A 20,874-nucleotide genomic window follows, 5' to 3' on the forward strand; every position below is an offset into this window, starting at 1 on the left:
CAACATAAGTATCTGAGATGATTCCTGCTTCACCTTCTTCTGCCAGCAGTGGATTTAAGCTTCTTAATGGGCAGAGCTCAAAATCCAAATTCAACCAGCTACAAAATCACTAAATTCCATTTGTGTCCTCTGTGGCTGCCATTATCCACAACAGTGACATCTTATACTACCTCAGCAATAGAGCAAAGTCTCAGTCATTGCTAACAAAAGATTTGCAAAGGAAACTCCAAATGAAGAAAAAGGAGCACATAGAAAAAAAGCTGTGTGAGTGGATGACTATGGATAAGAGTTCTGGCCTAATTAAAGGCAAAAGAATTCATTGTTCAGTGGGGAAGGTACTGTTTGTCTTCTGTCAATTGCTTTATACAATTACTTTTTATTCAGGCATGGCAAGCAATCATTGCCTATAATGGCAGAAAAAGTTCCAAAAGATTAAGATACAAATATGTTCAGTTTGTAAGATTTATTCAGGAAAGAATGCACACTATACTCAAGCAGCATATTCTCTTTTTTTAGAGCAGCAGTGCATAGGTTTTGTCTTCTGAGGCAGGTCTCATGGGACTTTCTGACCAATATCAAGGGAAACTGAACAAAAAAATTACTCTAGCATTTTAACACCTGGGAGACAGCTGGGCTTGCTAAGATGATAACTTTGGACTTTTCTTAACAGATCAGAGATATTTTGATATTTAGAGATGGAATCCCTTTTGTCAGTGATAGATTTGAGAATTTATACAGGTTTTTTCATGGTAGGCTACAGTGAGGGTAGAGGTGAAGTGAATGGCTACCATGATTCTTGATGTTTGCTGTGGGTGTTAGTTTTAGGGCAATGTGAACACTGACCACCTCCTTAAAGATTTTCTTGCAGAATCCTTCCTGATGTATAATTGTAAAGGTCAGGTACTTGTGCATTTAAAATCTTAAACTAAAACTGATTGGACCTGGTAACTTCAGTTGATTCGATTAGAAAACCTGCATTGTGCGTCAGTATCTTTGTCAGGAAACTCAAGTATTTTTTGGATTGTTTTGTCCCAGCTACACCACCTCTCTTTGGCATCCCATGGGAGAACTGTTGAATTTGACGTCCTTTTGCTTTGACCCTTCTATTACGAGAGCAGCTAGAATATTATTCCTGCCTTATAGACAGTCAAAGGTCCCCTTCTATCCTTATAATAATCATGATCTGCCTTTACCCTCATCATTCTCCAATAGAGAGACTAAATAAATTATTTAACTTCACATTGGTGTGATTATATTAATCTTTCAATTCATACTGATATGTTCAGAGTGATTGATAATGTTTATCAACAACAACAGGACTGAATGCAGTAAATATGAGGCATCTTGTGACTCATTTTCCACAAATCAATAGACTGCTACCCAAAGTAATAGGATAATGAATTAAGAGACTTTCTTCAAAGCCATTGAACTGGTACGTCCAATACATGGGATTGTGCTAAGTGTCTTAGCCAGCTGGGAAACAGAGCAAAGGTAAAGGCTGCTGCTTTGACTTTCAGATTTAGGTGAGAGATTGCTGTCACAGAAGAGGAAAGCACACACTTTCTTTTCAGAAGAGGAAAGCATATTAATATAAATAAGAAAAAGGCTGCACTGTTTTTCCTCAAAGGTCTGAGAGGTGGCAAGATTTGCAAAGGGTGGGCTAGTGAAATGGTTGGTTTTCCGCTATGACAAAAGCAATAAGCCAGGAGGGAAAATTTCAGCCTTTTGTGAGAATGGAATGCTGTTCTGGTATCCCTTTGGTACCTTTAGTACTCTACAAGATATACCTTTGGGATAAACCAATTACTGGTGATCTGCATAGGACAAGAAATTATGATTGGCTGTTTTTTGTTGTTGTTGTTGTTTTCTTGTTTGTTTGTTTGCTTTTTTGTTTGTTTGTTTTGCTAAGTAGTTGACAATTTGTAAATTTGGACATAGAATCTTTTTAGTCTGTTCATACCTGTGTATGAAATCTCCTCTTCTGTGTGAAGAGAAATGGATACTTCCTCTGAGATAGCCCAGTGTTCTTCTTCTGTTGGTACTTCAAAGACAGAGTCCAACTTTAATATTTTTTCTCTGGTGCAATATTGTGTAGAATAATAAATATCCCATTAAGTGTTTCTTAGAAAACTAATTATTATTTCCTGATACCTCCCACACCCAGGGTAATTGGGGAAAATCTAGTGTTTTTCAAAGGCACTGTTAAGGTTCATTTGGGACGATGCTGAGGCAGTAGAACTATAAGCAACATGCCAGTGGCAGGTTTGAAGCTCTGATGGTATTGCTTTAGGGAAGTTGGTTCATAGATTAATCCATGGGCAGGAATACCTTCTGGTGGTGGTGACACTTTTCTTTTTGGAACAGCAATGGATACTCTTTCTTCTTTGATAATTTTCTTTGGCTCTCCTGGCACTTTAAAAGATAATAGTTGTAAGAATACTAAATTCTAAAAGGAAAAACACACTTCCATACAAAGTTCATAGGAAAGAATTAAGGGCAAACAATTATGGGGAAATAGTACACTTTTACATATCAAGGATACTTATAATAAACACAACAATTACATTGAACATACAAAGATAAAGACACTTAATTCAATGAGAAAATGACCAGCTGAAATTTTAGTGCATAGTAGCTATATATGCATTAAGTATTTTGTATAGGATTAGTTTGGGGTTTTTCCAAGAATAAATTCCCTAGGTAAATTTGATGCTTTGAAACACCTTGCAAGTTTAGTAACAGCAGAAATATCATCAAGTGTTAATATTATAAGATACTAAAATAATACATAGAATATTAGAATAAGAAATACAGAGACAGAATAGAAATACAAATCACATCATAAAGCAAACAGCATATCGACACAATTTGAAGATACAAAGATGGAGATGAAGGTGAGATGTCTCCAGGCTCTTCAGAAATATTATTTAATCACAAAACACCACATATAAAGCATACATTACAAAATTACTTTTCAAACACAAGAAAAGCAGAAGACACAAAAAAACACAGAAGCAGAAGACATATTTCTAAGTCTGAAACCCTCCACTCTGAATATTGACTATGTTATAAAACATTGATAGTTTTTTTCTAAATGTGTTGATATTTGTTGAATAAATTGTCTTCGCTGAGTAAATGTCTTTGTTCAGCTTTCCAAAGCTCTCAAGCAGATAGTATAATCAATTAAGTTACTAGTAGCTTAGAAAATGCAAGGAACGCAGGTGTGTGACTGTTCTCCATTACCTTCTGCATTTTTTTTGCAAGGGAGATGACAAAGCTGCTTTTCATTTAAAATCTAGTTGGGAGAGCCTGGGGTTTTATTACCCATTCAGATGATGAATATGATGCATGCATACATCTGATATTTAGAAGCCTTCTCTACATTCAAAAGAACTTATATACCTTTAGCTGGTGGAACTGCCACTTTCCGTGAAACTGGAACAGGAACTTTCTCTTCTGGCACAGTCTTCCTCACTGCTGGCATTAAATTTATTTATTTATTTATTTATTTATTAAACAAATTCTTATTTTAAAAGATTTTGAATTAATCACAGTTTGCTAACATGATCAGATGACAAAACACAAAAGCAGAGACCTGGCAATTCTTTAAGTCAAATAAAGAAATGACAGCAAACATTGAAACAACTTTTTTTATACAATCAGACATTATAAATATAAATCAGTATTCTGAAACAAGACTTCTCTTGTGTAGCTCTGAAAAATTATATACCTCTTTTGGGTGGAGTCTCATCTTTTTTAGCAACTGCAACTTTTTCTTCTGTGATAATTTTCCTGTGCACTTCAGTCACTTAAAAAGAATAAGAATATTTAATTGTAGTATTTTAAATGCAGGCATATTTGATTTTTTCTACTTCATCTGACTTTTTTGTAAAAGAAAATGTTAAAGAAACTTCAATAACAAAAATGAGACACTGAAGAAGAGTGTACTTTACAGGCACAGTGCAGACAAAGCAGAGTAAATAACCAAAAGAACGGGGAGATGCAAACAGATTTCAGATATTAACAAAAACAATTTTTATGTAAAATGCCTAAATACAAGTACCACAAGACCAACCAAAAAATTCTCCATGATGTCATTCTCTGTTTACCTTTGGTTGAGGGAGTTTCTTCAACATCTGTCTCGAAAGTGGACACTTGTTCTTCTGGAGGTTCTTAAAAAAGATTGTGCAACTTTAGAAAATTGGATTGATCTCACCAAAAGGGATAACATAAAAGATGAAATAGCATATAAATACCATCAGCAAGACAGAGAACACAGTCCATGTTGTAGACAATCAGACATAAGCACATGTTTAATGTTGAAGAAATTTGTTATTAATGTTGAAGAAAATTGGTATGATATATATATATTTATAGATATCTATCATGATAAATGTCAAAGAAAGAATGCAGCAGTAAAGTCATTTTTTTGCAACAGGAGCAAACCACTGATATACCTCTTGCTGGTGGAGCCTCCACTTTCTTAGGAACAGGGATCAGTACTTTCTCTTTAGGAGCTGCTTTCTTATGAACTTCAGGCACTTCAGAAAAATAAGTAAGATGGAAAGATGAGAAAGAATACTAAACTGCTTTATTTGTAATTGTCTTTTTTTTTTTAACTAGTAACATTTTGCTGAGTTAACACAAACTTTTCATAGTACGAGATGGAATTTGAGACAACCATTCATCACTGAAAGCAGACATTGCACATGTCAACACAGAAAGACAGTAAGGCAAACAATACCCCCTGGAAGAAACAAGAATACATGACCCAGATGAGGAACTGTTTTATACCTTTAGCTGCTGGAGCTTCCTGAGGGGCAGCTGGAATTTTTGGTTCAGGAGCAACTCTCCTAGGCTTCTCAGGCACTTTAAGAGATTACAATACATAGTTTTACAAAGAGGAATAGTACCACTTTAACATGCAAGCATTTCCTTAATATATTAAAAACAAAACAACAACAACAAAAAACAACTAGAGAAACGTGTAGTGACAACACTCAGACTGATGAAACAAGGAACACTGAAACAATCAATATTTCGTAAATGAAATTAATGTGTACCTTTAGTGGGTGGGACCTCCTCTCTTATAGGAAGAGTTACCTTCTCCTCTATGTAGTAAGACTCTTCTTCAGTCACTTGAAAATAGTAAAATAAAGATACTTGATTTCAGTATTTGACATTTATTACCATCTTTATGGCCTTTGTAAGTAATAAAATATTTGATAAGACAAGAATAAGCAGTGTGCATTACTAAAAGACACCTCTGGTATTACTAGGTTACAAAAACTAGATTCAAACCCTCCTGCTTGCTCTGAAGCTGATGAAACAAGTCCAAGCAATTTAAACGGAACTGAGATTGAGCTCCTATCTTGTATTTCTGTGGAATTTGAAAATGTTCAGCATTTAAAATGCCAGATCAGCACTTCCATTCCTCTGCTCACTAGTTCACTAATATTAGAATTTGTCTATTTTGAGAAAGCCTCTCTCCCAGATTTTGAGAAAATTTTTTGGCTAGAGCCATCCTTTGTAAATACTTTCTACGGTGTCACCTGTAAAAGTAATTGAGACAATCAGGGTATGTTACCACCAATGAATTTACAGGTGGAAACAACTTAGTCATTTTGCCATGAAACAGCCTGAGGAAACAGAGTACATCATGATATTCTGAAGAGATTTTACTTCATTTGAGAAACAAGGTGAAAGAGTAATTTTCAACAGAGAATTTTTGTAAAAAATAATGAAGGGCTGATAATTCTCAACACCCAAGAGATAACTCATTATTTTCAGTGTTAAAACAGGATTAACCGCACTTTTCAAAAGCAAGTCAAAGAAATTGTAGACATTCATAGTGTTAAAGTTTATAAAATATGAAACTTAAGGCATATTTATGCAGTAGTAAATTTTCCTTTTAAATAGAATAAATCTTAATCTATGATATTTTTGATATAAAATAAAAATCTCTGTTTGCTTCTGCCTAGTATTCTTGAATTGTGGTCATACCTTCAGAAATCTCCTCTCTGTGAATGGAAATAGATACTTCCTCCATTTCTTCTTCAGCCCATTCTTCAACTGTTGGTTCTTCAAAGAAAATACTTAGTTTTAGTGTTTTTGGTGGATGGATTGATGGATCAGTGGATGGGCAAGAAGATCAAGAAAAGTTGGCAGATATGCATACCATACGGAAACTTGCAGAAGTTTCAGAAAATATACAGAAACTATGCATACTATACAGAAACTGGCCTTCATTCAAGGCCAGGCTGGATGCGGCTCTGGGCAGCCTGCTCTAGTGGCTGGCAACCCTGACCAGAGCCGGTGGGTTGAAATTAGATGATCTTTAAGGTCTGTTTCAACCTAGGCCATTCTATGATTGTATGATTCATTCTGTGAAACTGCCATGCACACACATAAGTATGACTTGCACTAAATGATGTCTGTTATGCATGCCTCATGTACCCTATTGTGTGCTGTTATCTGTCTCAAATATCTTTTGCTGGTCAATGGTCAGTACATCAGAATGCCTCAACTCCCCAAACCTCTCCATCACAACAACTGATGTGGGGAGACAAGGGCCAAAGAATTAGATGTTTCTCTTTGATCCAGCTACATAAAAGTAAGAGGGACAAAAACAAGATGATAAGGATAGGTCAAGTATTGAAAGGAAAACCTGGCATACGTATATCTACAAATATGACTGTATCAGGGAAAACATCAACTTGTTTGAGGGTAAAAGGTTGACAAGCAGGGGACAGAAATTAACAGTATATCTACCCATATGAATATATGTATTTGCATGTTCATATTTGACATGAATAACTTCACAGAATCACAGAATCATCTAGGTTGGAAGAGACCTCCAAGATCACCTAGTCCAACCTCTGACCTAACACTAACAAGTCCTCCACTAAACTTCCGTAACTATTTTTAAAAATTATTTTTATTTTTGAAGAGAATATGTAAATTGTATTGACTGGCAAGTCATGAATGGGATAGGAAAACAGTCAGAATGTTGATTTTGGATATCTCCAAACAGGTCTTTGTTAAAATTATGCCAACTTAAAATAAGTGATCTCAACCTCCCTTGAGTATGAGAATCTGATCTAAAAGAGCTAGTGAGAAGCTAAAGCTGCAGAGAGAATAGTACTGTTATCTATCTGCAGTGCTTCAGAGGACATTGTAGGGCTTATAAGAAATCCATAGCTACAGTCCTAAGTACTGGAGTCTAACCTCAACACTATACACCTATACATACATCTTACTATGATTTCATGAAAACTTGATCCTGAGATCATTGTGTTTGGTAGTAGAATTTCCATTCATGTCAGTGGGTTGGGATCCTGGCATTCAGGACTGAAATGGTAAGTGGCACTCAGAAGATCTTAACTGCCTGCAAGTCCATAAAGTATTCCAGTAGAAAACTCATTCAAGGTAAATAACACAATTTTTTTTTTTTTCTTATTTTGATCTTGGTTTTAGAACAACAGACTTCTAGTAAAAGCACAAGTTTCTCATTAGTGTTTGTTTATAGAGTACCTTCAGGTGGTGAAATTTCCTCTGGAATGGCTACAGATATTCTTTCTTCTGTTTTGAATATTCTTTCTTCAAAAGTTGCTTTCTTCTGCACTTCAGGCACTTTGAAAGATAATAACATTAAATGGATGAATTTCTAATCCTAGTGTGGAAGCAATGTTGCAAGATGCTAAATCTAAGTTTCCAAAGAATTGCTTAAGGGCATTGAGCAAATAACATATAACAGAGATTCAACATTTACAAATAGTATTTTTGTAAGTACTGCACAACACATACAAAATAATCCATTGATGCATTGTCACAAAATCAGTACAGCACAATTCACAGAGCAAGCACAAATCAATGACTGAAAACAGCACAGAACATACACCACACAGAAGTTGAGAAACAGCATATTCTTTCATTCTACTGGAAAGCGTACCTTTAGCTCGAGGAGCTTCAACTTTCTTAGGAACAGCAGGAGGTACTTTTTCTTTAGGGACAGGTTTTATAGGAACTGCAGGCACTTAAAAAAAAATGCATTTAGTTTTAGGATCTAGAAAGTGCAAAACTGGAAAAGGAAACACATAACAGAAATGTATTATTGGAAAAGATTACACACGGACATATTCTGTTAACAAAACACAACAGCTGAGCAAATTGAAGTAAATATTAATGTTCTGAAGACTGCAGTAAACAATATCGTACCTTTTGCAGGTGGAGCCTCTTCTACTTTGGGAGCATAAGGTAGTTTTTCTTCTGGAGCTGTTTTCTTGGGTACTTCTGGCACTTCAGGTATATTAATTAAAATAATATTAAATAACTCAAATTACAGGTGTTTTAAGACTACATCTAAAGGACTGACAAAACTGACACAAAAGGTACATAGCTAATATAACTGAAGTACAACCAAAACCAGATTCACTTAACAATCAAAATGAAAATTTACCCACACAATCAAGATGTTTAAGATAACAAGAAAAGAGTGATATTTTATTTAGGTATACCTTTAGGTGGTGGAGCTTCTTCTCTTTTTGGAACAGAAATTTTTTTCTCTGGGGGAGCTCTCTTGGGCACCTCTGGCACTTAAAAAAGATAAAATGTAAGACAACTGAATTCTGTTTTTGAAAGATCTACTGGAGTATTATAGAAAGACATCTGTTTAGAAGGATATCAAGAAACATCATAGAACACATAAATAATACACTTAACATGGAAAGATATAAGATGATCAACAAATATTTGTAAAAAATATTAAACTATTCACTGCAACGTGTTTTGAAATTGATTTCTTAACTGAGGAAAGAGCTGTTCAAGTATGTTACCTGGCCTTAAAAAGTGTTATATATGCACAAACAATTATACATTAAATATATATACATATATATGTACTTTCCTGACATAGATAAGTTAAGAACAGCGACAAAAACAACAACAGAAACAGATATTTAAGAGGTACATGTATAGTCCATCACCAAGTATACCTTTGGCAGGTGGAAGTTCTTCTCTAGGAACAGGAACGTGTACTTTTTCTTCAGGAACAGGTTTTTTAGGCACTTCAGGCACTTTAAAGATATTAAAATGTGTTTCAGTAATCTTTCCAGTGTTTTTGAATTTGTCTTAGGTGAGAACAGACATATAACATAGCACACAAAGTCTACATATATTTAGAAGTTAGAACAATAGTACAGGACTGGTAAAAGTCCACTTTCAAAAGATGCTGTACCTTTTGCTGGGGGAGCCACTTCCTTTCTAGTAACAGCAACTTTCTTTTCTGGAACGTGTTTCTTAGGTACCTCAGGAACTTTGGAAAGCATTGTCAAAGTGAGAGGGCTTTAGTTTTTGTAACACTTATCCAGATTTCAGTGACAAAATTGCTTTATAAAGCATAATATTTGGACAAGCAGCTGAGGACCACAGCACAATGCACTGTAAAACCTTTTGGACAAGCAGCAGACTACTTAGGAGAGACAATAAAATACAGTATAAAATATCTACGTTAATATTAATGTACTATCATCTTTCATGGCACTGTATTGAAGCAAAAACACCCTACACTTATCTGCAAAATCCACACAATCTAAATACAAACAAACACAAAATTGTTAGGAAAGGGAAGAGCCAAAGCTGAGACACCTAAGCACTGTAAATAAAGTTATAGAACAAAGCAAAAAAAGAGAAAGGAGATAGTGCAGAGCCAAAACCACATAAATATCAAATTTATAAATACATTCAAGACAACTTAAAAAACATATAATGAAAGACAATAACTTTTTTTTTCTTTTGTTTGTTTGTGTTTTATACTAGGGCAGTAGAAATACCTTTAGCTGGTGGAACTTCTTTTGGGACAGGAACAGGCTTTCTTTCTTCTGATACATGCCTCTCTGGTATCTCAGGCACTTTGAAGAGAGAAGTGGTGAACATTTAGAAGACTGAAAATATTTAGTAAATCACTGTAGGCTGCCTTCAACATGCTGGGTAAGCAAACACGGTATTGTCAAAAAATATTTTGTTTTATCAGACAGATACAACAGTCTCATTTAAAAAATATTCAAAAAATTAATTAAAGCAGTCATGAAGAAGTAGAGGTTAGAAATGCAGTAGGTATAGAACTTTTGGGAGTAGAGCCATAGTGAAATGGAATGATCTGAATTCTAATATGCTGTCCTTTGGTAAAGAGCAGTACAGCCAAATAAGATGAAAACTCTAAAAAATTAGGCACATGATGATGATATTGTTCACCTTCATCATGAGGGATCTCCAGTTCTGCAGAAATGACCTCTTCTTCTTCTTCCTCCTCTTTGACTTCCTTACGTGCTGCAATGGGAATTTGAAAGATGTTAAACTTGGAGATATGAAATGTCAATGTCTGTAGTAAATCTGAAATACTTTTAAGAAGATACTACGTGTATCCAGTACACCAAGGTCCACTGAAACACATACATTAATATGTTAAGAAAAAGGCAGCCAGAAAATTAACAGCATGTGCAAATCTCACAGTGAGTTTTGATTGACAAATGAATTCAAAATGTTTTAAAAATCTTAAATATTAACTTCTCATTATAATCGATCTACCTTCAATTGGGTAAACAGCTTCAAAGAATCTTTCTTCAACTGTCTTCTCATGCTCTGCTGGCTCTTCAAATAAAAGCATTTTAACAAGGTAAAATAGCTTAGATATTAACATCTGTTAATCTAAAGAAAACTGAGGCTACATAACACAACAAACAAAAAGAAGCAATGCATATTGAAACGTAGATGTACATTATGTCTAAATATGTAATTTGCCACATATAAAAACAGATTTAAAGAAAGTATAGCAAGGTAGATTTTTTTTCAATTTTATTTTTCATTGTATTTAATTTTATTTATTTATTTTTTTGGGGTGTACAGATTTTTGGTTTTGTACATACCTGTGACATATGAGTACTCTTCTTCTCTGTGGACAGAAACCGACATCTTTTCTTCTGAAACAGTCCATGTTTCTACTGTCGGTACTTTAAAGATAGGATTTTGTTTTAGTATTTTATATCCTAGATCCACAGTAGTGGTAGAAAGCATGTGAGTTTTTACAAAATCTCTATCTGTATTATGTACTTAAATCTTAGACATATTTAGACAGTATTCACATTCTAAAATACTGAACACAAAACAAGCATAACAAGTAAAAATGTAGTATCTATTAAGAGTCTAAAGACACAGACACTTTTAACCCCAGAATTTAAAATAAATGCATGCACAGACTTTCAGAACTAGTGTATCAGAATAACACCAAAGGCATTTCTTCAAAGAAGTGTGTTGGGACACTGGGCCATTATTATGTAAGCATATGTCAGCAGGCAGAGTATATGAAGAGAAAAAACTAAATCACACAGCAATATCCTATAAGTTATTTAAAGATGAATCACAAGGCCAATCACAAATGCTTTAAACAATGCAACTAGTCACAGCATGACCAATACAAAAAATTCAGGTACATAAACAGCCCTACATATTCACAAGAGATGCGAAAATACTCAGGGTGCTGGTGAAAACATAAACTGCAATTGAAAGATGTTGATCTGTACCTTTCTTTTTTATAACTTTTTCTTCAACGATCATTGAAGGTTTTGGTGGTGGAACTTTCTTTGTTACTGTTGACATTAAATTTGGTTAATCAGTCATGTATTTGTCAAGGAGATCAAAATAAATCTACAGCTATTTAGGAATAATGCTGAAAACACAAAAAACGTGACAAACATGATCTAGCTCAGCAGCTAAGCCAGGCTCTTCAGAACTGTGCAAAGCAACAGAAGGAATGTGTTTGCTTCATTCATTTTATTGCTGCCTTCTAAAGGGGGTGGGTAGCTCAGGATGTATGACAGAAGGTCATATCCCAATATGTTCTGAATTCTATTCAACAGACTCCTGCTGCAGAATGGTAAATGTTATACAAGAAGAGTGAGTTACCAAGAGAATAAGGATGCATCTTTATTTCAAACATTTATTCAAGACACCCTGGTAGACAAGTCAAGGTGGAAAGCTGAGGAAGACAGGGATTTCATGTCTTGAGCTCAGAGTGGAACATATTTTGTCACTTGATGCAAATTTACGCACCCTTCCTGTTTTAAAGCATTCAATGTTAATATCTACATTTCCTATTTTCCCCTAAATTTTTTTGTCTTCCTTTTACACAATTCACCAGAAGCTTTTACTAGAGCTGTTTCAGGCTGAAAAATTGTTCAGATCCATGTTAAATGAAGACAAAGCATATGCAGATCACCTAAGTAACAACAACTGCAACTTTCATGTAAAGATGACACTAAACAGTATGACATTTAAACAGTAGTTACCCTCAGCCTGTTTGACTTTTTCTTCTGCGACCCTCTGAGTGGTAATCTCAACTTTTTCTTCAACAGGTTTCTTGACAACTGTAAGTGATTCATATATATTTATCATTTAAATCATCTTGCAAATTATTTTCTAGACATAAAACAGGTAGAACTGGATCCTCCCCCCCCCCCCTCCCCCCCCCCCCCGCTTAAGATGTGATAAACTTTGTGTATCCAATACTTTATTTAGGGCATTGTTCACTACAATAATGGTAAAGGTACATGTGAAAGAGGTGATATGGCCCACTTCCCCTGACAGATATGCAGTGATCTATTTGGAGGACACTTCTCAGAAGTGCAGCTTTCACTGGCTCAAAAGCACCACCCAGACCCAAAGCTAATATATAGTGAGAAGGAAAGATAACTGAAGCTTAGCTTGATTTTGCTAGCAATTCTTGGTTTGCTTCAACCACCCTTGCCAGTATTCTCTCTCTGCTGGAAAATCTGAGGTGGAAGAAGAGGAAGGTTTGCCATGACCCTTGGTCATGTAACTGTCCAACATGAGGAAAATTCCTATTCAAGGATATCTGAATAGCAATCACAGTTCAGCTTGAAGGGGATGTATTAGAGAGAGAAATCTGAATGTTGCTGTTAGTTTTGCAGGAAAGTCATACCTTTACGAACTGTTACTTCTTTCTTTTCTTTCTTTTCTGCTGTAATTGCTGGAGGCTTCTGCTCAGGAACAGGCTTCTTAGGAACTTCAGCCACTTTAAAAATAAAAACAATTTTTAATGATGAAAAATGCATTGTCTAAAGGCTCACTAAGGACAGAAGTAATTAGTTATACTATTATATGATTATGAAGTTGAAACATACACAGAGTTTTGAAGATCTAACTGTTGCAGTAAAATTTTTTGTTCATTTCCGTGTTTGATGTTTTCTCAACAGAACCATTTTCTAGTCCTAGAGGCATACACATTACTACCACCTTAGACAGTTAAAGTATACAAGGACTTGCAAAATTATCCAGTTATTAACATCAAAAAATTAATGTCTGAAACATCTAACCTAAATCAAGTTTATGTAGAATGCATGAAAATGATAGGAGAAATAACTAAAACAACTAAAAATAACACATAACCTTACAAACTAGAAATTCATATTAAGTTTTAAAGATGGTCCAATCTGCGAAGTCCATTGGTAATCATATTATAATGTATCACTTTCTATCTGCATCTATATCTTGCCATACCATGCTCCTTGTATTATCAAGTAGCAATCGCAACTTGGCAGTATATTAAGATTCAAACTGTAAGATAATTAAAACTCTTTTATACCTTCTTCATGAATGACTCGTGTTTCTTCATAAGCCACTTCTCTTTTCTCATAAGCTTCTTCCCATTCTTCTTCCCCTTCATCATAACCTTCTTCCCTGAAATAATAATCATGCTCTTCTCCATAATCTTCTTCCCATTCTTCATAAGGCTCTTTGGACTTTTCATATATTTCCATTTTTTCTTCATGAATCTCTTCTCTCCTTGCCATAGATGTTATTTTGACCTCTTTGGGCTTCTCTGGCAGAACCTCAGGAACTTAATAAATAAATAAATAAATAAAATATAGCCTGGAATCTGCAAGGTGTATTGAATGTTCACAGTTAATGAAATGATTTCTCCCTTACGGACAGTTTAGTTTAAGTGCCTTTTTTTTTTTTTTTCCCCAGCAGTCCTAATCAGCTTGGATTTTAAATGTGTATGTATTTAACATATAGACAGAAATCAAACAGATGTCTGTTCCAGAAAGTAAATTTACTATTCTTAAGAGACTTTTTTTTGTTTGTTTTTTAAAGTTACCTTTAGGTGGTTGGATGTCTTCAGGACCCTTTTTAACCACCTTTTTGGAGACTTTCTTTACTGAAACCTTCTTTTCTGCTTAGAAAAAAAAAAAAAGTTAAATTTTAATTAAAACAAACCAAAACAACACAGTCATAATTAAACATACACATGCTATCCAAATACTTTAAATATTCTTACCTGGCTTCTTCTCCTCTGGTGGTGGAACAAGAGGCAGAAGAATAGGAATAGGGGCAGCTTATGAGAAAAACAATATATTTAGAATAAAGTGTGAGTATGGTATTGTCTTCTTGAAGAAATATCTTAGTGCATTTGGAAAATAGGCAGAGGAGATTATTTTATTATAACTATGAATAAAAGGAAAAATGGTGCTCATGCTGACCACCCACTGTATCTGGAACAATATATTTTGAATGTGAATCTCCAGCCTACTGTTACTTGAACCCCAACCCTTCACAGCTTTGTTTTCTTTACTGCCATCACTCTCCTATCTTTGCTGATAGTAATTCATCTAAATTTCAGTCTTTTCCCTCCTGCTGCCACTCCAAGCATTTACAAAATTGTCATGGAAATGTAACCAAGAAGACTGCACTTCTCAATCTGTACTAAATGATTGAATCTAGCAGAAACATTTGTAATGTTTGTAGTCTGTAGACCAATAACAGAGCCTGGGTAGAGAAGTCCACTGACAATACACATGCGACCTGTTTATTCTGTCTTCAAAAGACAATTATTTTCAATTTATTATTACTGTTTTACTTTTTTTTTATTTTTCAAAATTGCAGTTCAGAGAGCTTGTTTAAAAGATATTTATGTGGTAAAAATGAAGAATGATTGTAACAGGAAAATAGAAATAAAGGGAAAGTGGAGTTAACAGCAGACTGACGGGAAAACAAGCTGGAATGATGGGCAATTTTTTTTTTTAAGAGACATAGCTTCGTTCTTGTCTGTGTATAATTTTCATCTCTGATGCTGCAAAAGAAGTCTATTCACATCAATGCTTGCTCTTATAATATTTCTACAGGGAGAATCAACTAGATTTTATCACTGGAGCTGTCTAAGATTTTTCTCTGAGGTACCCATGACTCTGCTGCTTCAGTGATGATATAAAAGAGCACTATGCAACAAGTATTTTGTTTGTTTGTTTGTTTGTTTTTTATCCTACCTTCAGCTGGTTTTTGAGGTGGAACTGCAACCTTGGCATCAGGAACATCTGGAAAGTCAAAATGTTTAACTGAATAAAAAATACAGATCTGAATTTGCTATCCCCAAGATTAGTTCATGGGCCTTTATTTGTTTATGTTCTAGCATACAATTATTGTAACTTGCTCCTGAAGCATAAGCAAGCCAATGTATAGATAATTACTTGAATTAATCTTTCTATCTGGCCAAACTTTCCATGGTTTCATTTTATTTATTTATATATATATATATATTTGCCTCATTTTGGAGTAGGCTCTTTCTTAAGAACATTCAGAAAGGAAGGTCATTATATATCATAAGGAGATGATTGCTACCCATTTTGCTTCCTTGGTTAACTGTTTTTCAGCTGTGCAGAAGATGTTGAATGTATTCATTGGTACCTCTTCATTGTTCTATTCCTCAGTCATTTAAATAAAAATATACTTGTTTGTTTTAGAGAATGTGGCTTCTCATATTGTACAAAATAAGACCAGACACAACCAGACCAAAATAAGACCCAGACACAACAATAATCACTGCTTTCAGAGTTATCAAAGTAGTCATTGCCACTATGTATAAGAATAAATAGTTCCTCATATTCACGGCTGAGGAATATTTTTCCAGACTGTAGGTTTGACTTACTATAGCCAGGGGAAAAAGGATAAAGCAGAACAATGCAATATATCTATGACAGATAACAGACATGATCTTGTGGTAATCTTGTGCATTATCTTTACCTGGTGGCTTCAGCTCCAGTTTGATTTCTGCAAAAGAGTAATACATTTCTTTTAGAACTATTTGTTTTTCCAGAATCATGTTTCAAACTCACAAATTTGTATGTAGCTAGGATCATAAATTTGTTTAGAAAATTCACTAACCTTTGGTTACCAGATAGAGCTCTGCAGTGCTTCTTGCTTCTCCCCTTGGTTCAAGACGAGCAATTACAGAATATACACCTGCACCAGATACAAATTTTCATAACATTACGTATCATTATGTAGGTATTATGTATGCTTGTATCATTAGAAAAGAAGAACACAAAATCATGGAAAAGAATGGCATTGGCCAAAATACGCCATGAATTTTTACCTTCATCTTCTGCAGTAACATTGTGGATAGTCATATAATGACAACGACCTTCACTTCTGAAGCTGTACTTAGGACTCTCTCTCAGTTCAGTGGGGCCTTTATACCATGTCACAACTGCATCATCAAAAGACACCTCACACTCGAAGGTTGCAGATTGGTGTTCACTCACTACAATATTCTGTATGCTCTTCGTGAACTGGATTGGTTCAGCTGTTTCAGGGACAACAAAAAAATATCTGTTATTAACTAAGACCAGGTCATTTAGTTTACCTAATCCCTTCTCACTGTTTTCATAAAAATAGCTACACTACAATGAGATGTAATAACAAATAAGAGAAAAGGAATTCCATCTACCATGAAGTATTATACATAAGAATGAAGATTAGAAGATGTAAGAATAAAAATATAATAAGATTGCTGTAGAGAAAATATACAAGAGAAGCCATTAGGGAAATGAGAAGATAAAGAATAATTAAGGAAAAAGAGGAAATATGAGGAAAATAGGAGAGTAACAGAATAAAAGAAGATAAAAGAAAGTATGACAAACAATTTGAAAGCAAGGGGTCATTAGTAATGATGATTTAGTTAAAAATACTAACTTATATGAATATGTCACATATTTATTGTTCGAAGAGAAAGAACAACAAAATTTCTTGTTTAATCCATTTCCAAGTTCAAGGATATTTCTTTAAGAAATCCATTTTATTTTCATTTGTTCTGTTAATGGAACATCCAGCAACTCTTTACCACTAATGTAATATTGAGATTCTACATCTTTTTACAAACCTTCAATGGCCAGATCTGCAGTTGTTTCTAGATTCTCAAGCTTGCAGGTATACTGTCCCTGGTCTTCTGTTCTAACATCCTTGATGATGAGTTTGTGTACTTTGTCGGAGACTTGTGTTGAATATCTCCCTCCTATCTTAATGGGCCTCCCGTTTCTATACCACTGAGACTTGGCATTTGGGATAGAAAACTGACAAGAGAGCGTGCATATGTTTCCTTCCTTGAAAGTAGTGTCATGAAGATGCCGTTCAACTGCAGGTTCTATTAGCATGTTAAAATATATATATATATTTAGCAGACATCCGACAGTAGAATAATCAAAGAAAAAATTAATTCAAATACTTAGTTCAAAAGTACACTTACCAATCACAGTTAGCCTAGCACTGGCAATGTGTGGTCCACACACTATTCTGAAATTTCCCTGATCTTCAAGTTGGCAGTTCTTGATTCTCAGTATGTGGCGATCACCTTCAATTCTAATTTCATATTTGTCACTGGAGTCCAGTTTCTGTGTTCCCTTGTACCATGAAAGTTTAATTTCTGGATAGTTAATTTTAATTTCACATTCAAAGATAGCATCCTCATCTGTTAAAACTGTCTGATTTTCAATGTCTCTGACCAGAGTAATAGGCTGAAAAATATTAATTTAAATTAGTTTCAAGTTCCCTGTTATGGGTTTGAATATTTCACAAATCAGGACAAAAATAGGTTACCTCTGTCTGTGATAGTCGTTGCTGAATAAATGATACAAGTTCATCAAATTCCTGTTCTTCTCTTTGAGCCTTTTCTGTAAGCTCAATTTCCTGTGATAAGACAGAATGTACTTAAAGATTAAAGGATCCTAAATGTCAAGCTGTCACTTTTATCCAACATATAACTGGTTCCTACATCAAATTTGCTGTAGCCATACTGTATCTAGCCTGTCTTCTCATCTTAAAAAATAGCAACCAAGTTGTCAAGACAGAACATACCTGGCCAGAAGGGCCATTCCTTTCTTCTTCAGTTTGAGCATGCAAGAATTTGAGAACTAAAAGATCTAAACAGCTACCAGAAAATCCTGTTCACACAGTAACATCACATCATGGACACCAAGTCTGTTCACAGGGGCTGTGTTACTCTTAACAAGGCCAATGCTGTAGTCACACTGTATCTTACCAATCTATGGCTTTCTTCCTCTCGGGTTTGCTTTAGTAACTCAAAGGCTTGCAGGAGGCCACGGAAATCTGTAATTCCATACATGCGAGCGTATTTCTCATATTCTTTAGGATCAACGTTTTTGAGAAGTTCCAAGATATCAATAGTTTGATCTTCCTCATCTTCCTTCCTTTTTGTTGGAGTTCTATTCAAATCAATGACATAAGTTAAATATACAATATATACAATACTTCATTTCTAGAAAGATGTTCAATGAAAAAATGAATCAACTTAGAACTACTGCATGTAGTGCACTCTTTTAGTGTAACCTGGTTAGGTGCTTCTATTTTAAGTACACAGCTACACTTTTATCATGAATATCAAAATATTATATCGTGATCTGACACATTTAATCAGAAAGTTTTTCTGTGTTGATTGCAAAGTAATCTATAAAATCTTTGCATATACCTTTTTAGTTTTCCCCTGACATCCCCTTCAATGACTTCTTGCTTCCTTTCTTCAACTTGTAGGTTGACACTCCTCTCAATTTCCCCATGTTGGTTAAAAGCTACACATTTGTACATGCCAGAATCAGTTTTTGTTGTGTCCTTTATTTCTAGTTTGGCTTCATCTCCTCTCTGCTGGATGAAAATACGACCTCCCTGGTTGAGTTGTCTCCATTTCCCCTTCATCCACTTAACATTTGGAATTGGGTCTCCTCCAACTTTTGCAATAAATGTTGCAACAGTCTCTACAGAAAGATGCAAATGAGGAAGATAAGTCTTTGCAGGTGTTTCTATGACAACAGGACATAATCTCAAGCAACAGGTATAGACAAATAGAAGACAATATAATTTTTTGAAAAAGAGTTCTTACTTTCCATGACTTTGATACTCTGAGGCTCTGACACAAAATAGAGTTTTCCCTCCACTTCTGCTTTCTTAGCTGCTGGTGCAGCTGCTACTTTTTCTAAAATAAATAAATAAATAAATAAAATGAGTCAAATAATTAAACAGACTGTTTTATCAGAATCACAGAATGGATGAGGTTGGAAGGGACCTCTGAAGGTCATCTTTTCCAACTGCTCAGGCAGAGACACCTAAAGCTGTTTGCCCAGGACCATGTCCAGATGGTTTTTGAAAATCTCCAAAACTACCTGTGTGAAAAGGAATGAGTTACAAGATGAAACAAAACATTATGCAAAATACAGAAAATGTAAAGTACTTTCATATTTTAAGTAACTTGTATTTTACATTGCAAATGAAACTGAGCATTGTAGGCCATGTTATGCTTTCCACTAACATCAGTCAGATCATTTTTATTCTGCATAGATGCAAGCTCATAGATGGCTATGCAAATAAGAAGAATTTTCTAAAATGAGACATTTTTTTTTAGCGAGGTGTTCTCTTTTCTACTTCTGGAAATCTCACCCTCAGAATTATCTGAACTTTTTGTAACACTGATGTGTTAAATTCTTTTTTTTTTTTCTCATTTTTTTTTCTTTTGACTAGTTCTTAGTTCTGCTGCCACCCATGCAGTGAAAAAGATGCTGCTTCTACATCTTACTGAACCTGCATATCTTGAATGCAATGGTAAAACAAGACTCTACACGGAAGCTCTCATGCTTAGGCAACATTTACTTCTAGCTAAAATTCCCAAAGGTGTTGGAGCTGTAATAGTTTTGAAGCAGCTAACCTCTAAGGCCACACTATCAATAAAATTATTTTTGTACTTTTTAAAATAAACACCACTGTTCCCATAAAATATGCAGACCCAAGTAATTTTCACTTACTTGCATTTTTCTTAAATTCTGTGTTTAGCTATAGGAACTAAATCCTTAACCTTTTTGGTAAGAATATCCTATTGATTTGACAATGATATTCCATTGTTTATGTTGCTATTTATATATAAATTATTATTAAATGCACCGTTTTCCCAGATTCTACAGTTTTGAAAAGAACCGAAAGATACTAATTACAGTCTATTACTATTACAATGTTAGTGTCTTTGTTCCACACAAAACGAAGTAGGATGGAGTTTTAAATTTCCATCACAATCCTTGATTTTGTTCATGTTACTGTACCTTTAACAGTCACTTTAGATCTGCAAGCATCAGTGCCAGCCACATTTGAAGCTTTGCACACATATTCTCCTGAATCAGATTTGGTAACTGCAGCAAGTTCCAGAAGAGCTACTCCATTAGCAAAGCTGAAGTTGCATCTGTCTGAAGCTCTTATTTCTCTTCCTGCCTTCAGCCACTGAATCCGGATTGGCTGTGATCCTTGGACGTGGCAGCTGAGCTGTATGTTACCACCTTCCTCTGCTGTTGCTGGCTGAAGGGGCTGGTCAAAAACTGGAGGCTTTTTAGGTTCTGGAATGTGAAAGTGCTTCAGTGAATTCTTTTTATCCTCTTTAATGTCTTTATTGATGATTTGGATGAGGGAATTGAGTGTACACTCAGTAAGTTTGCAGACAACACCAAGTTGGGGGGAAATGTTGATCTGCCAGAG

General features: G+C 34.8%; 1 protein-coding gene across 1 annotated transcript in view; it reads right to left on the reverse strand.

The window, feature by feature from the left end:
* The window catches only part of TTN (titin), a 243,979-nt gene that overhangs the window by 138,148 nt on the left and 84,957 nt on the right, over window positions 1–20,874 (reverse strand). The window contains exons 96-131 of the mRNA XM_083841011.1: window positions 20,448–20,735; window positions 19,241–19,333; window positions 18,833–19,115; window positions 18,386–18,569; window positions 17,944–18,033; window positions 17,594–17,861; window positions 17,231–17,491; window positions 16,445–16,654; window positions 16,234–16,311; window positions 16,093–16,119; window positions 15,339–15,386; window positions 14,354–14,410; window positions 14,174–14,251; window positions 13,658–13,912; window positions 12,995–13,087; window positions 12,342–12,419; window positions 11,577–11,642; window positions 10,923–11,006; window positions 10,585–10,647; window positions 10,252–10,326; window positions 9,831–9,908; window positions 9,236–9,313; window positions 8,994–9,074; window positions 8,517–8,594; window positions 8,218–8,298; window positions 7,952–8,035; window positions 7,534–7,632; window positions 6,004–6,081; window positions 5,064–5,138; window positions 4,795–4,869; window positions 4,458–4,541; window positions 4,110–4,172; window positions 3,731–3,808; window positions 3,403–3,477; window positions 2,329–2,412; window positions 1,961–2,041 (exon numbers count right to left, since the gene is read on the reverse strand). Coding sequence (XP_083697137.1) covers window positions 1,961–2,041; window positions 2,329–2,412; window positions 3,403–3,477; window positions 3,731–3,808; window positions 4,110–4,172; window positions 4,458–4,541; window positions 4,795–4,869; window positions 5,064–5,138; window positions 6,004–6,081; window positions 7,534–7,632; window positions 7,952–8,035; window positions 8,218–8,298; window positions 8,517–8,594; window positions 8,994–9,074; window positions 9,236–9,313; window positions 9,831–9,908; window positions 10,252–10,326; window positions 10,585–10,647; window positions 10,923–11,006; window positions 11,577–11,642; window positions 12,342–12,419; window positions 12,995–13,087; window positions 13,658–13,912; window positions 14,174–14,251; window positions 14,354–14,410; window positions 15,339–15,386; window positions 16,093–16,119; window positions 16,234–16,311; window positions 16,445–16,654; window positions 17,231–17,491; window positions 17,594–17,861; window positions 17,944–18,033; window positions 18,386–18,569; window positions 18,833–19,115; window positions 19,241–19,333; window positions 20,448–20,735 — 3,951 coding nt within the window. The remainder of the gene's footprint in view (window positions 1–1,960; window positions 2,042–2,328; window positions 2,413–3,402; window positions 3,478–3,730; window positions 3,809–4,109; window positions 4,173–4,457; window positions 4,542–4,794; window positions 4,870–5,063; window positions 5,139–6,003; window positions 6,082–7,533; window positions 7,633–7,951; window positions 8,036–8,217; window positions 8,299–8,516; window positions 8,595–8,993; window positions 9,075–9,235; window positions 9,314–9,830; window positions 9,909–10,251; window positions 10,327–10,584; window positions 10,648–10,922; window positions 11,007–11,576; window positions 11,643–12,341; window positions 12,420–12,994; window positions 13,088–13,657; window positions 13,913–14,173; window positions 14,252–14,353; window positions 14,411–15,338; window positions 15,387–16,092; window positions 16,120–16,233; window positions 16,312–16,444; window positions 16,655–17,230; window positions 17,492–17,593; window positions 17,862–17,943; window positions 18,034–18,385; window positions 18,570–18,832; window positions 19,116–19,240; window positions 19,334–20,447; window positions 20,736–20,874) is intronic.

Source organism: Anser anser, assembly GCF_964211835.1.
Source record: "Anser anser genome assembly, chromosome: 6".
In the NCBI taxonomy this organism is placed as follows: Eukaryota; Metazoa; Chordata; class Aves; order Anseriformes; family Anatidae; genus Anser; species Anser anser.